The sequence below is a fragment of the Genypterus blacodes genome, unplaced genomic scaffold (genome assembly GCF_046128005.1).
Source record: "Genypterus blacodes isolate CSIRO-AG114 ecotype Tasmania unplaced genomic scaffold, CSIRO-AGI_Gbla_v1 ptg000044l_1, whole genome shotgun sequence".
Taxonomy (NCBI): Eukaryota; Metazoa; Chordata; class Actinopteri; order Ophidiiformes; family Ophidiidae; genus Genypterus; species Genypterus blacodes.
The window spans coordinates 8,212,192-8,228,966 of NW_027466857.1; the positions used below are offsets into that span (position 1 = coordinate 8,212,192).

Here is a 16,775-nt window from a genome sequence, read left to right on the forward strand (position 1 = left end):
AAGAGGATTACCTTTGGTTTTTTTCTGGGGTTTCAAGGGACACTTTTGTGGAAGCTCGTCCATGGATGAGGTGTCCTCATCCATTGACATGTCAAGGCCGCTATTGTCTATCTGGTCAGGCCTCAGTGGGGTGTATGTCAAGTCGGACTCCAGCAGAGTGCTATAGGTGTGGACTACACATAACCAGGAGATAAACAACTACAGTTAAAGACATGAAAACCCTCCATGACTCAATGTTTGTCTTGCACTAAAAATATCCCGGATGCTTAAAAGCATATCAGCAGAACATTACCAGCATGAGATCACTTACGCATACGCTTCTCATCCAAGATATTGTTTGGAGACTCCATATTAAGAAGTGCTGCTGCAGCCTCGTTGGTTTCTATGCTGTCCTCTGCGCCTGAGACTGTCGTTTCTAGGAACAAAGTCATCAACATGTATGTAAATATATTTGGTTACTGCCGTGTTTTTCTGGGTTGTTCATTGACCTCCTTCCTCACACAAGTTTCATTTGCCGAGTTTCACACACAAGAAACGGTAAAAGTCTGAAAACTACAAACCAAAAAAATGTTAATGACAAGGATAGTGTAAAAAAATAGTAAATGGTAATATAATAAATAGTAAAATAATGAGATTCACATTTCTTTCATTAACAATATAAAAATGAATGATGACATTGACAAACAGGCAAATACATTCAGATTTTTCATTCCTACCTGAGAGATCCACCCCTCCCACCAAGATGGGCTCCTCCACGACATGCAGAGTGGTGTCCACTATGATGCCATTGGTCACCTCGTCAGACTCCAGACCTGAGTAGACCTGCATCAGATCGGCTGCAGGCACCTGCTCCACAATCACGGCTGGGAATACTGAGGGGTCGTCCAGCTGAAAAGAGAGAGACACGAACTGAAGACACACAAGCAAAGGAATAAGATTCTGGGACAAAAAAACTTAACATGTCTGGGAGACTGACAAATGTGTGTGTGTGTGTGTGTGTGTGTGTGTGTGTGTGTGTGTGTGTGTGTGTGTGTGTGTGTGTGTGTGTGTGTGTGTGTGTAAATATATGTCAAAAGGTATGTATTCCTCAAAATAAAAACTGCATTTATTTCATAACAACTTGTCATAAGTGATATAAATGTCTGAAAGTTACATGATTGTAATGACATAACCATATTAGCTCTCTTCTTGTGTTGTGGCTATTGTAGAGCCACACAGCATGGACAAGAGCTTGTTTCAGAGGTGTTGCATTTGTCCACAGGGACACTCTGAAGAAGACGGGAAGCAGCTGTTTGATTTGGCCTACTTCTCCTGGGAGGTAAATGTTATGCTCAGAAATTACATAAACCCAAATGAATGTTAATGGATCAATCATGAATTTCAGTCGAGCACCCCCTTCATCGCGCGTGTAACGTGCTCTGGGAATTCCGAGCTCGCCGCCTCATTTCCAGCATTGCACAACCCAAAGCAAGAGGGAGCATGGGATCAGAGGAAATCACCAGGAGCCAAACCACAGGGGAACAGCACAAGAATAGCTGAGGCAGAGCTCCTCCAGCACAGACTGGTGTCAAGAACACTCATGGTGCCCTCATGTTCGTGTCAATGGGAACGAGGCAGAGACCCAGTAAGTCATTTGATTAAGTGGGTCATATGCTCCTCTAAAAGACTTAAAATCCATGTGGTTTGTGATTTCTATCGCGTAGCGCAACGGCTTTCCATTTGTTTACTGCAATGCAGATGAAAACAATACGAGAATATCATGGGACCAAAAGGACGGGCAGGTAACAGAGAGCTGTGTTACCCAACATCCCCAAAGCCAGAATCTGAATGTGACAAATTTCCTTTATTTTAAGCTGTTTTTTCATAGTAAATGTTTTGTTTTAACTTAATATCTTACCATTGAGGCAGATCAGAGCAACTTCAGTACAGCCCACTACCAGCAGATGGCAGCAGAGTACACTTCAAAACTGCATGAATAATGTCCACCTACCATATGGAGGAGTTTTGACTGAGGATTGCTTTTTGTTTTTTACTTCATGGTCAAACTAGAAACCTGTTCTTGTTAATCACCTGCTCATCATTATAAGCTGCTTATAATTATCTCGCGAATTAGCGACGCTATGCAAACATAATAGATAGAGCAACACCTAACCTGTGGACTGAACAACAACGACTGAGGCAAATCGCGAACGCTCGCATTAGACAACAAACATGTATTACATCATCATTTCTTACAATATATCCCTCTCTGAATTGAGTTAAACCATCTTACAGTCGTGGTCTAATTAAAGTGAGAAAAGGACAGAGGGGGTAATACAACAGGTGAAGCAGGACGAACATGGATAAAGGCTTATCTGTCTCTTTGCACAAGTCTCCATTGTTGGTGTGGACCTCTAGGGCATACCAGGTGTCTGCGCCCTGAGCCGTGGGGGTGGGAAAAAAAAGGGGGGCAACGGAGTCCATGGCTGCATTCACATTTCGGCTACACTTTAACCAGGAACCTAACAGACCAGCTCCCTATTTGCACACTGTAGAAATTGTGAAAGGCTTTCAAAGGCAGGCCTGGTAGTAATTACCCAAAAGACTGAATCTGAATCTGAAGACTTACAGATCACCTGCACAAAAACATAATGTAGGTAAGCGCCCTGGAGCTGAGGCGGCACATGACTGTCATATCTTTGAAGATCAACAACAAACAGCTTGTGTTGTCTCATGGCCTGTGCTGAGCTACACAATGGGACCTCTCGGGGCTAATACAAACCCAGAGATTTGCTTTGGCTACGGACATTATCAACGTGTCATTGACATATACTGAATGTTTTCCCATTAATCCAAGCCTTTTCTAGCCATATTATCAGATACCTAGACAGTGAGGGTACCAAATCCCTCTGTCTGAGTTTACTGATGCATTCTGTCCTTGAGTGAAGTGTGGGAGGGTGTAGACATTTGGACTGTAAGCTCCTGAAACAGAAGCGCCTCCCACCACACCCCAACCCCCACCCCCCCTTCAAACACAGACAGATTGAATACCAAACACGGTTTGCTGACAGAGAGGAGTCTTGAGTTTGCCGTCTCTGCTGTTGTTTTGATGAAACTGGATTCTGGTTTTTTTTCTGGCAACAACTTCAAAACAGCACCGGTGTTGTACTGCAAACCAGGCGACATCTCAATTTGAAAAGCATGTTGTCAACACGCATCATCATGCCAGTGTGGGGTGTGACATAATTTTAGCTTTTAATACAGAATACAGAAGATCAGAGAGTTAAAGCTCTCTTCCTCTTTGTTGACGTGAACGGCGCTTTTGGTTGGGAAACTGAGCAGTTTCTAATGATGGCCGATAAGAATCCGGTTTTATTTGCATTTCTGAGTTCCCCATTTTGCCTTTAAAAGCAACTACATCTGTGCAAGCTGTTCCCCCCACACCCGCTCTCTTCTGCTTTACCTGCCCCGTCACAATTAACTCCAACTGTCGGCGCACTTTCAATATCCTCATAATACCGATATTTGAGGAAGTGAATCGCCTGTAGCATGAGAGCCATTATCACAATACTATCATATTTACTAAGGGCTGTTTCACCCTACAATGTGTTTGTTTTCTTACCTATCCAGAGCTGACACAGAATGATACAATACAGAGTTAACTATCATTCTACAGTCCATTACATGATACACCTTAGGGAGATACTGGCTGACCTAAAAAACAACTTAACAAGGTGAATCATTGAGCTTTCTTGTGGCTTTATTGTAGGAGAAATGATCTTCAGAGCAAATAGGAGCAACGTAACAGTGGGATGGCATGTTGTTCCTTTTTTTAGGGGCTCAGGGGGTATTTACAGCACTCTGAACATAATAGAACAACACTTGCATAATAGGCGGAGTGGGTGCAGCAAGGAACAAAACGGTGGTGGTGGAACAATGCAAGATCTTTTGATGAATTATCCCATCCCTTCCAAGCACCTTTCTAACTGGTCTGTCAGGTTAGGCCTGAACCAGAGCTATTCAGGGATCCAGTGACAACTTGTCACTCTAGATACGCACAGATACTGGTACGCGCAAACACGCACACGCACTCACACACACACAGACTCTTAGGATCGAGCCGGCTCAACAGGATTCACAGAGGGCTGTGCGGAGGAGAAAACTGCACACCTGACCGCGCAATTAAAAAGACATACACACACACACACACACACACACACACACAGGTACAGGTTTACATTGTACGTGCACATAGTAACCTTTGTCCTACGAACCGATTCCCCACCCTTCCTTCCCACGCACCCTAACATAGCCAACACTTCAGGTTTCTCACTCTTTCCATGTCTACACTCCCAGCAACCCACTTTCCTCTTCCCAGACTCCTCTCTGCTCCCGTCCTCCCTCCTCCTGCTTTTCCACTGGCCCGTATTAAGAGTCAAAGATCACAAACTCTGGGCCACAGCTAATCCAAACCCAGTGTCCATGCTGTTTACACAAGTTTGTTAGCCCTGCTTTGAGACGTCTCACATTTATCAACATCACATAAATCTAAATCTGCTTGTTAAGATGGATGCTTAGACGCTGAACCCAAAGGTCTTTTCCCCAGATGTTTGATTTATGCAAATGAGGCCAGTTTGTATGAACACGTAAGAATGTGGTGCCACTGTTTCTCCACTGTGATTTCTGGTACCTGATTGATTTCGTCCATCCCGTTGCTGGCGAATTCGAACACCAGTTCACTGGGCTGCACTGCAGTCGTCATGGCGGCGGAGGAAAATATCTCGGCGACGACCACGGCTCAAGGCGGCTATGGAGACTATGGCTCAGCTTTTACGCACAAAATGGCTTCCCTTTGTGAACGTTGGCTTGCCGCGGCGTCCCCCTCCCTGGTCTCTAATCTGCAGGTTTCCTCTGAGGGGAGACCACAAGCGACGAGTTTCAGAGGAGCGCTGTGGCCCAGGTGGGAGCAGCCTTGTCCCTCTCTGACACGGAGGCTGGGTCTTGCTGCCCCTGGAGCATCTACACCTGGAGGGAGAGACAGGCAGTCTGAGGTCAGGAGACATTTTAGATCTGTGTAATCTCACTTCACACACACACACACACGCACACAGAGAGAGAAAGAGCGAGAGAAGCAGAGACAACATCGAGTCCTTGTCAGTCCTGCGTAGTTTCAGACAGGACACAGATACCGGGGTTACAGAAAATGTTTCACACAGTGTTTGTGTTGTTCCTTAGTGGTTCAACAATCAATTTGAATACCAACGGATAGCGTGCAGTCGACATTGTTGCTCCAAGCTTGTTGCTGTTTACCATTTGTGGCACTCAAGCCTATATGTTCAAAAGCATGCATGGATAGATAAAAAGAAAAGTAATAACCTGAACACAGACACCACTCGCTGTGCAACCATTCAGGGGATCTGGGTTCACATTTCACTGTGATTCATCCTCACTTTCCCATTTTGTCCTCATCTTCCCCTGTGAGCCTCAACCCACCGCCCAACTACATACAGCTCAGGGGGCTGATATTATGATCACATGGGTGGGTTCTGGGGTGGAGAGGGTCTGAATGAGCATGCCTACTACTCCCTCTACACACATACACATACACACACACACACACGCAGGCGAGAGATCACTCGTCTGATGATGCTCAGAAGCCCCTCTGTGCTGGCCCTCAGGGAGTTACCATGATCACAGGCAGTGGGGGAGGAAAACTGGTGGTCTTGTGCTTGTGGCTGTGTGTGTGTGTGTGTGTGTGTGTATGTGTGTGTGTGTGTGTGTGTGTGTGTGTGTGTGTGTGTGTGTGTGTGTGTGTGTGTGTGTGTGTGTGCGCATGACAACAGTGTTTGTGTGTTGAGGTGTGTCACAACTACCCCAAATCCAAATGCAGGTTTCGGAGGCTGAATAATTGCATAAGAGGGAGGCCAAGCCCTGCATCCCACCACTCACTTAAGGGAAGAGATGGAAATGTTTAGTACCCTCACACACACACAGACTACCACTGCCACCACACACACGCTCACACCATCCCGCCCCATTTCCCATTGCTGCAGGGTGGGGCGAAATTGCTTTGAAATGCCTGTGAGACTGACAAAGTTGCATTCCAGGCCCGATTGTGTTTTGGAGGGGGTGTTCTGGGAAAAGACATGAGAAGGGACTGAAATCCTGCGGCTTGTGGGACAGAAGGTCCACGCACATTTCGCAATTAAGTTGCCCTTTATCTCTCGGCTGCGCACGCAGACCAGTACAGCGACATGTGGCCGGGGTCTGGAAAGCATCGATGTGGGAAAGCAGATTGAAGAGAGAAGGGGGGATATAAATCTGAGGGCTCATGTTTCACTCCACTCAAGCTCTCCCTCCCTCTTGCTCACTCTGGTGGGCAGCATCCGTGCCCACCTCTGCCAGAGCAAGACCCTGCCATCTGGTCCGCTCTGTGTTTTGCTGGGAGAGTGAGTGAGAGTGAGTCATTAGGAGATTTGAGATATACGAGGATTCCAAATGGAGGAAGATGTCCAAACCCTCTAAACAAACAACAACAACTACAAAAGGCACAGAGGAACCAGTGGGTGGACATGTCTCTGGCTCTGACTATCCACTCTCCACCCAGACCACTCATGCACACACACACACACTCACATCCCGTCATCTGCCTTGTGTGAGGCTGAACTAAGTCACACCATGTGGGATGAGGTTAACACACAGCTATCTGGATCATATGGGGTCATTATGAAATCTTCTTCTTCCATTTGTGCTTATCAGTTTATGAGATGACAGGAAACAAACGCCCACAGAATCACTCTGAGTCGAGATCGAAAGGAAGTGTCTTTTTTCCCTTATTTGTCCATGCGACACTCTTATTGACATAATTTGTCTCCGTGTCCAGTTGTCTCTGCTGAGTCAGTGCCCGCATCAGATTGATACCGACGTGTTTATGCGCTCGCACGCATCCTCTATATCCCCACTGTCAGTGCCTCATTGATCTGGATGGCCCAGTTGGCAAAGTGCTCGCAGTAGACAGGGAAAGAAGAGAGTCAGCCATTAGTCAGACGCAGCCTGCACATTATCCCCGAGCACATGACAACAGCTGCCTTGTCCCGGCACAGGGGCCGGGTTGTAACTGCATTTACTACGTCAGTGAGGAGAAGGAGGAGGAGGAGATGAGCGAGGGAGGGACTTTGTTGGAGAGTCAATGCGTGAAACTCCACAGAGCAAATAGAGGCGTCCATGAGCGGCTCTGGGTGGGGCCTTCTCAGACACACTTGAGTATCTTACTACAGTAACCGAGCGGGAAGTCTCGGTGGCGTCTGGGGCTGCGGGCCAGCTGGGTTTGACTCCAACATTTCTTACATGTCAACCTCGTCTCCCCTCATATTTCACTCAATTCGCCCTATTTATGACTTAATAAAGGCACAAATGAGGCCCAGCAGCTCCACAATGGCCTGTCAGTTAGTCAGTTACAGGAGCTATGGCAACCTGGTTTACAGCAGGCTGAGGGGGAGTACGAAGCAAACATTGGCCTACTCCACCCCTACAACATGGTGACTGCCAGTCGCAATAACAACCAATTAGAGTCAGGATTCATGAACAAATGCAGCATTCCCAGAAGGCCCTACTTCCCCCGCTTTGGTCTCTTCAGCTGAGCTCATTGTTGACCATGAAAGGAGGTAATTTAAGCCAATTGAATGACTATGCAATGAGTCACTCTGCATGTGGTGAGTGCAAACATTGTAGGATACAGAAAAAGGGAGCAGGGCAAACTTTACTTATCAGCCATTTTCAGCTCAGGTTACAAAAATGCAGATCTTCCCGGGGTGATTTGATTGTTCAGTGTGCTCAGGTTGTGATATGGCATTCACAGGACTTAAGAATGGGTGGAACTGGTTCTGCTCGGGGGCGGAGAAGACGTTGCTTGAATGAGTGAGATCACAGCTGCAGTGCTGTCAGCATTTCAGGGAGAGGAGCTGGGCGAAGAGAATCTCTGAATAGCTCTGAGCTGATGAGCGCTTTGGATAAAAATAAAAAATAAATTAAGAAGAGAGGAGAGGAGAGGATAAGCAGGAGGAAGTGGGAGGAGGGTGGAGACTTTTCCTGCCAGACAGTGAGTGGTATTCCTGGCATTTCAGAAAAGCTTCTCCCTGCAGAGGTTTAGATTAGTTATCACAGGTACAAATATGTTTTAAATGAGTATAAATCAAGAGTCTTCAACGCCCAGTCCAAACACCAGCAAAGGTTAAAAGATAGAAACAGAGACAAGTAGTGAACTTTGCGCTCAGCGTGAAGGCCTGAGAAACCACTGAGAGGGGCTTCAGCAGCCACAGACAGAAATATGAAGCATAAACGAATCTAACTGAAGTTTCCCTTTCACCGTCTGGCCGTAGACGACTAGAAGTAAAACATAATTCTGCAAAATGGCAGAAAAAGCGTGGCCTCACCGCTTATGAACCATGTTTTTGAATGGTTGTCAGCACATACAGGCTGTTTTTGCAGGATTCTCTGGGTTCCTGTAAAGGAAATGACTCGGTGATATGAGGGCTCCTGCAGCCCAGCGATAGTCCGTGTGGGCACCAGAGGATCCTGGTCATCATTTCTGGGTAGCGGTTCCCGTTTGGGCCAATGTTCAATCCCACAACAGCATTTAACACCGGCATGTTCAGTGCCAAATAAATGGAGGGGAGAACAACTTGTGTAACAATATTCTTCATTTTCAGATAGCCGATAAAAACACGGACAAGCTGTCCAGTGTGAATTATACACAGCAGAGAAGGTCATAGCCCTGGAAAGGTGTTTGCTAATTCAACAGAGCAACAGGAGAGCAATTAAGGAGTCGTCCACACACCAGACACAGACCACAAAGAGGACCTTTTGGCAAAACACAACATCAGCAACATAAAAACGACACGTTGTGTATTTTTCTCTGCATTGTTCAATTTTACTCACCGCCCCAGTGTTGCACAACACAGCGTGTCTCACCATGAGTCAAACAACATAATGTATTACGCGGAATAAAGAAGTGCATTCAGTGTAATCTAGTAATCTCACCATGCATGTGGCGATAAAATGGCAGCCTTGGGTACAGAGGTGCCCATAGACGCTCTGTCATAGTGTGCAGCTGCAGTGCCCCTGGGACATACAAGGCATCAGAGACACAGACAAGAGGACACTGCTCCCAAGGCAACACTGACGGCCTGTCTTGCACCAGAAGGCATTTGGGCTCTGCCAGATGAAGACTGAAAAGCAAAAACGTCACCTCAAGCACAAACTTTCAGGAGGAGAGAGGAATTTAATCTCATCTCCTGCAAGCCTTGTACTTTTCCACCCGGGCTTCAGGACCCATGCTTCCCTGTGACAACCCTTGTTTGCACTCACTAATAGAGATGATATGTCAAAGAGGGATGAGACATTGGCTTTGGTTGGGAAATATGACGAAAATTCCTAAAACGTCCCCGAGAGGCCAGTTTCCAGCTCATTTCTGGTAAGGTTTTCCTATGATTGTATAACAGGCGTGTTGCTTTGTGAGATATGGCTGGCTGCTCTCCCTCTGTACACACTTGTGAGATGCCCTTTATCACAGCAGCAGCAGCAGCATATCTGTGTTACTTGTTGGGGCAATGGAGAGACAGAAAGATAGCCAGAAATAGCAGTGGCGTATTTAAGAAATGCTTCAGAAAAAACACCAACAAACTGACCTGTGAGTGTTAAGCTCACAGGAAAAGCATCACTGAGCAGCGGCTTTCTGCTGCTTCCTGTCTGTTAAACCACATTCAGAAGAAAATTTCTTCCTCTGTGTAAGAGCGGAAAGTTCTCTACTCCCCCTCCTTCCTCTTCACACACTACGTGGTATTACTCTCTCACATATGACACTTGACAGGTAGCATTTACTATGTGAGTCATATAGGTGCTGCAATTTTCGCACTTAGTGTGGAAAATGGCTAAGCCCTGTGCAATACCCTGATGTAGAAATGTATCAATGTAAACCCCAAATATGCTCAGCACTTATATTCTTTTGTATCTTCAGATAGACAGAAGGACATGATCTACAAACGTGTCACTGGTAGATATTCTCATACCTTCTGGCGTTTGGTTAAAAGCATGTTGTAAGTTGAATTCTAATTCTAAAGCGTCACAATAGCGCTGTTAGAGCCACACCTGCTATTTGTAGACATGTCTTCCCCACAATGCTGACACAAAGCATACACACACACACACACACACAGCATTTCTAACCCCAACTAAACCCCAACCCCCTTCCCAAATACACACACGTACACGCACACACACACACATGCGTACATCAGACATGGCCCCATGATTTGGTTTTACACAAATTCTTTGAAGAAACGACAAGGTTCCTGTAACACAAATTCTCACTTATAGGTCAGTTTGCAAGATAAGTGCTGTGTGTGCAAGCAGCAGCCCGCGCTCTTTTGATAAGCCACTGAGAATAAGTGCCAAGAGGCAAATACATAAGCCTTCCATTAAGTCACACCTTAAACAGTTTAATTAACACATCTTCCAATTTAACATGAACATACTCACACAGAGCACAAACATGCTAAGACAGACATCAAAACCAACCATGTCCTTAAACCCTGAATGTAAGTCACTTACCAGAAGCATGTTGGATCTAAACCTATGTGGCTTGTTTTAACTGGCAGATGCAGTCCATTTGTAAAAGCTACCCCCAGCAGTCTTTCTCTATTATGTGGCAACAGGCCACATGCCATAGACAGAACGAACCATTGATGTTGTGAAAACAGGACAGGAAATTGCAGCAAAGTTGTCAGAAAACACATTTGCAACCTCAGATATTGCAGTTTGACATGCTGCGACTTCAGAGTGGTGTCTTATTGTTCGTAAAGTAGTGACCTTTTTTCAATTCAAAACAGCAATTTGTGTGATCTTCTACAGCAGGATACCATGTTTCTGCACTTTCATATTGAGAATGGGGCATCTACAGTAGGTCAGCCGGTGAACTTTGACAAATGTTGAGTCATTTATCTCTTTTCTTTAGAACCCACACTTCAAAATTCAGGAGACACAAATCAACAGCAACACTGTGACCATGTTCAGGCTCTTGCCAGGAGCACAAAATGTGTGTATGAATGTCACTGTCTGGAACATAAATATCCAATTTGAACTACAATGATTTTGTAACATTTTACTCTTCTAAATGTAATTAAAGGTCAGTTTGGTAAGGTTAAGGGATCTGAAATCATGTCTGTATACAATGAGATCCAGCGTATACCTCTGTAGGTAGTCCATGATGTCATAGCCTCTCTGCTGTTTGCCTAAATGATCAAACTCATACTTTCAAAGTTAAAGAGGTTGCATACTTGTGTCAGTTGTCTTTTCTTTGTGAGAACAGAACTGACTACATGACTCGACGAGAGAAGCAAATTCCCTGCATTCTACACAGTATGCAAATGTCCCACAGAAATGATCATTATTTAAAGAGGAAACATCAAGCGAGAGCAGCGGGAGCCGCGAGAGCCTGTCATCACCCAGAATTCCCAAGCAAATCTCATAAAATATACAATCTCTGTTCAAGTCTAGAAGTTTTTCTAAAACTGAACCAATCTGAGCCTGTAACTTTACTCACACACCCATCCGTGATGTGTTTGCAGTCATACCAACGATATCAAGTCACCACACAGGTTAAAGAGGGGGAGGGGAAGTCATGCCCAGAATAATACCAGCACAACACAAAAGCTGCATATTACCAACCATCCCTGAATGAAAACAAGGCCAACGATGGCATTCCTGATAATTCGTCTGAAACTACCAAACGTGGTGATAGCAACCATTTGCTTATGAATGTTCTCTCGAGAAATTCCATGCAGAGCTCATATATGACCGAGGACAGTGAACCCTGCCAAGCTATTTCATGCAACGCCCTTGCAGGAGGCAGAGTAAAAAGCGTACTAGGTATGTGTTCAGATGGAGCCTGAAATCTCAAGGCTCCAAGTGTGAGCCAAGGACAGGAACAGGGACCCGGCTGCTGCAGAGAAGACTGCATACCAAACAGGTCTGGACACAAGCAGGCTGATGTGTCCACCCACAGCCAGGCAGGCATGCAGCAATATGCAACAGACAACACGCCTAGAGACAGAACATATTCAAAGGGAAATGTAATAATCTCATTTTAACTGTCTCGCCATTCTCTCTCTCTCTCTCAGGTCAAAATCTCTTAAAACAAGATTATCTGACCGAAATAGACTCAAGTTGCCCTTTTTGTTGTGTTACAAATATATCACGTCGGGCGAAGACACAGTGAAACATGTTAATTAGGTGCCTCCACAAAGCTGTTTATAAGATTTCTGGAGATTGCTAACGGCTAATAACAACTAAATCAGCTCTTCCCATCTGATCCGAGGTAAATCCTCACAGATAGGACCACTCACGCTGAGACAGCTTAGCTCCTTCCAAAGAGCTTATCTGATTTCACACAATTGGATACTAGGTCAGTGTGGTATTAGGTATCACTGGCCAATGTTTCTATCTAATCTAAGAGCCAGTAAACGTGTGCCTCAACCTAGGATCTAAGTGGCGTCACGCAGACACTTCATGAAAGGGGAGAAAAACTGTTAAGCTACAGTATGTGACCAAAGTAACACACCGAGACTGCAACCTGTCACATCAAAGAAGGCATGACAGACGTTAAGGTATTACAACATTACTGACAGACAACTTGAGCGATACATCATGATGTAGTCGACCAAAAACAACATGAAAGCTGCTTATTCCTGTATTAAGTCAACATTGTTCGTTTTTGCAGCTGCAGACTTTATTCAAATCCTCTTTTCAGCTATTGGAAGGACTATTTGAGTGTGCAGAGGCAACAGAAGGACAGTCCGCCCAGGCCTGGTCAATATTTGAGAAGGCTTTATGAAACACGTCACTTGTTTATGATCGTCAGGCAATGAGGAAGGTGCACCAGGAGGAGATTGGTACAATAAACTACCTGGTTAATAAGATACATGGGTTCAGACTGGTGCTATTGTTGAGCCATAGAGTGATGAATACCCGCGTGGAACGTGTATCCACTAATGACAGACCTCTGTACTTGGTAACCTTTCCATCAATGCTACTTTGAATGAGGCAACTTGACAGCGTCGTCCCAAAGGGGCCCATGGTTATGTTGTTCAGGTGAGAATCACAATGCAAAAACGCATAGGCAAACAAGGAGTGGCTGTTGCTTAGGAACAAGCCGAGGGAGAGGGCTCGTAAAGTCGGCTTCTGTGGTACGAGAAAGAGAGCGAGAGAGCAGGTGGGCCGCATACAGGCCAGCAAAGGCCCTGCATGAATGTGTGAGGACTCGTGCTGCAGACATCTTCAACACACACATACACACACACACAAATAGATACTGCTGATATTGCTGGCTTATAGGTTCAAGTAAAGACATTATAATTGACAGATAATGATAATATACAGATGTAGTTAGAAGTTTGCCAATAGTTCCCAGTGCCATGAGCTCAGATACCCTGCCTAACAATTTAAGGTTATAAGTAAATGAAGTGAAGTGACTGTTTTGGTGTGAATGGAGCAGCGCTAATGAGCAGCACCAAGTCAGACACCAAGTCAATAAGCTCAAATGAGAGTAACCTATTTGCAGCTTCTATTGGGAATTTGCTGGATGGGCAACTTTACAAAGGGAAAATGTCAATATGGAGTTGTTTGTACATGCAGCCATATTGTATATGTATGTGTGTGTGTGTGTGTGTGTGTGTGTGTGTGTGTGTGTGTGTGTGTGTGTGTGTGTGTAGGTATGAGTGTGTGAGTGGATGCTGGCACTTATGTGAATTGAGGCTTGAATTTATTTACAGTGTTAATGGTATATAGAGTGAAATGTTTCATCATCAGTGTTAATCTGTCAAATCTGTGCTTCAGCCGCCTCTTATTGCTTATTACTGTTTGCCACACAGACCACACATCATATAAAGGCAACAGTCAGTCATTTTGAGATCAATTGAATCACTCATCATCATCATCATCAACCTTATGAAGAACATGAGTGAGGCGGTGATGACGGGGAAAAACTGACATTTGAGTAAGAGAGCAAAGACGCAAGGAAAAGGAGGCAAAAATATCACAACAAACACAAGAAAGTCTGGTCTCAGATCTTTCCACTCAGACAGGAGTTTAGCAGATCACTTGAGTCTCATTGCCGGAGTCATTATGGGCACGACCACTTTTCCATTTGGCTGCCTGCTGCTGAAGAATTTCCAGACATCGTTACAGCTGGGGCGTCTGGAACAAAAGCCTCTGAAAATCATGTGGGGAACCATTTCCCTCTGGGGCCTGGGTCACTCCACCAAGTGACAGTGTGTTAATGCCAGTGTGACGTTTCAATGAGCTTGAAAGAGTCGGAGGGAGTTCACATTAGAGTTTATATTTGAGGCCTGTTTCATTTTAAAATGCATCTCACAGTCAGGACCCTTTTGGTTAAAACATATTACCTCATGCAGGGTGGAACCCATATATCCACAAAGAAAACACAGCAAGGCAAATATGTAAACAAGCCGTATAGACTACAAACAAATTACAGCAGTGAGGTAGCTGTTGCTGCATATTTACGATTTACAGCGGCCCAATAGAATTTCTTTTATGGAGGTTCTATATTCTGGTTACAGCTTAGACAAGGTAAAGGTGCATCTGAAACATGCCTCCACCCACACAAGCAGTGAGTAACTTTTCTATGACAGTTCAACTTTTATTGAGCTAAACAAACTGCCAAGGAGCAGCTCATAAGTCTCTATAGAAGCAGCTCATGTTTGAAAACCTCAACTCTCTACAGTCTGTTGTTGCCTTCTGACTTTACCTGAATGTAACTAGAACATAGATATAAATCAATCTTATTTAAAAATGTGCATGCAGCCATTGACCTCGGTTTTTCCCGTCAGGCAAGAAATCTCATGCCCTGGCCAGCATGATACTGTATGTTGCATAATCAGGAGTGTTATCAAAAGGTGTGACCTGATATTCCACTTAACACCTCCCCTCCTCTTCCCCCTCTGCCTCCCTCGCTCTCTCTGCGGTTCTCTCTCGGAACATGACGGTCTTGTCTACCACTCACGTCTGGCTGGTTGGCTTTAAGAGTTGTCCGGTCTGGAAATGCGTTAATGGCAAGAATTTGACATTTTAATTTGCAGATGAGTCAGATATCACATAAAAAAATGGGATTTGTGAAAGGAATGTTGTTTTTCAAGGCTGAATTGAAATCTTGCTGATATAAAAAAGGCTTCACAGAGTCTCAGCTCAGTGTTCAGACTCAGCTTCTTCCAGCTCCGGTCTTACCTCAGAACACTGCCAGTCCCAGCATGTTCTGTGTCAGAGACGGTTGCAACATTGAGAGACAGTTGCTCAATCGATTTTCCAAACCATTATTTATCCAGGGAGGCTTTGCTGAGTATATGCGGTATACATTGACACAGATGCACTTACAGCCGAGATATGCTGAGTACAAGTCTGGACTGTCTCGGTGCCTTGCTCATTGGTACCTTGACAGTAGTCGTTAGGGCAGGGGAGAATGTTACACATTAACTTTCCCCACCCAGATTTTCCCCGCTGGTCACAGGAGTTCAAACTGTCATCCAGTCACAAGTTTGCTTTGTAAAGCTCCAGGACTTCCATCCACTCCAGAAACAGAGAGAACTATGGAAATGAAAATGGGAGAGATGGAACAGAGAAACTGACATGGAAACGTGATGAAACTCCAAAATAACCAGGAAAGTGTAAAGGCAATGAAGACTGTGACTGTGCTTTCTCATACAGGAGTTTACTCAAAGCATTATTAAAAGAAAATGTGCCTGAACAAGTGCGCAACGTGTTAATATTATTTTCTTTACAGTCTACAGGTTTTCAACAATCAGGCTAAATAAGGTGACTACCACAGGCAGCAGATGATGTGATAGCCAACTGGCAAAGAATAGAACAAGCGACAGCCTCTCTGCCTCAAGTACAAATAATTACAGCTAAAGAAAATATATCTACATTATGTCTCCACCAGGTTAAATTAGAGCTTATGGATGTGTCATGTACGTCAGTCTCCCTGTTCAGTATTTGGGCTGTGCTGCAATAAGATCTGCATGTCAACAAAATCAATACTTGCAATCATTTCATTAAGAAACGTGGCCGAACAGCCAGCCGAGGGGCCTGTAACATGATAACTAAACGGAGTCAATCCTCCATTTTTCCAAATCTTGGCGTGCTACGACTGTACTGATAAACTCCTCCCCACCTCTTCCCCTCGCTAGCCCTACTCTCGCAACACCGCCGCCACCTTGCCCAGGCCTAATGATCTAATTACAGGCTAAGACTTGTTGACTTTGTATTGTAAGAAAAGTCAACCTGACACTGTTGTCCTTCCGTCCGTCCGTCCGTCCGTTCGCCCCCCCCTCCCACCACCTCCTTCCCCCGACTCTCCATGTGCTCTGAAAGAGAAACACTGCAGCTACGGCGTGAGTTCCTGTGAAGCTCGAGGGCCTCATTTACAATCCAAATCAGGGTGGGCACTGAGTATGATTAAAAGTTAGGACAAATGCAAACTCATACCTGCTCAACACAACAGGACTATTCTCTTAGGTTGTTAGTTGATGCCATTGCAGGTGATGAACACAAATACACAAGAACAGACTCATTGTGGTCATCAACATTAATATTATTCTAATTCAGCCAGCGCTGCGGATCTATTTACATACTATCTCGGATGTGATCAGTTCTCAGTTGCCTGTCTTGGGCCCCAACTGAAAATTACATCAGTGTGCAACAAAATCAATTCTGAATGCCAACGGCAT

General features: G+C 44.9%; 1 protein-coding gene across 4 annotated transcripts in view; it reads right to left on the reverse strand.

Moving 5' to 3' along the window:
- The window catches only part of elf1 (E74-like ETS transcription factor 1), a 32,071-nt gene that overhangs the window by 4,128 nt on the left and 11,168 nt on the right, over positions 1-16,775 (reverse strand). For 2 of the 4 annotated variants that reach the window (XM_076149034.1, XM_076149032.1), the window contains exons 2-5: positions 4,670-5,004; positions 717-909; positions 311-415; positions 12-173 (exon numbers count right to left, since the gene is read on the reverse strand). In XM_076149034.1, coding sequence (XP_076005149.1) covers positions 12-173; positions 311-415; positions 717-909; positions 4,670-4,741 — 532 coding nt within the window. In that variant the 5' untranslated portion in view covers positions 4,742-5,004. Of the gene's footprint in view, positions 1-11; positions 174-310; positions 416-716; positions 910-4,669; positions 5,005-10,587; positions 10,682-16,775 lie in introns of those variants that run through there. The other 2 variants (XM_076149035.1, XM_076149036.1) reach the window with 2 other exon arrangements.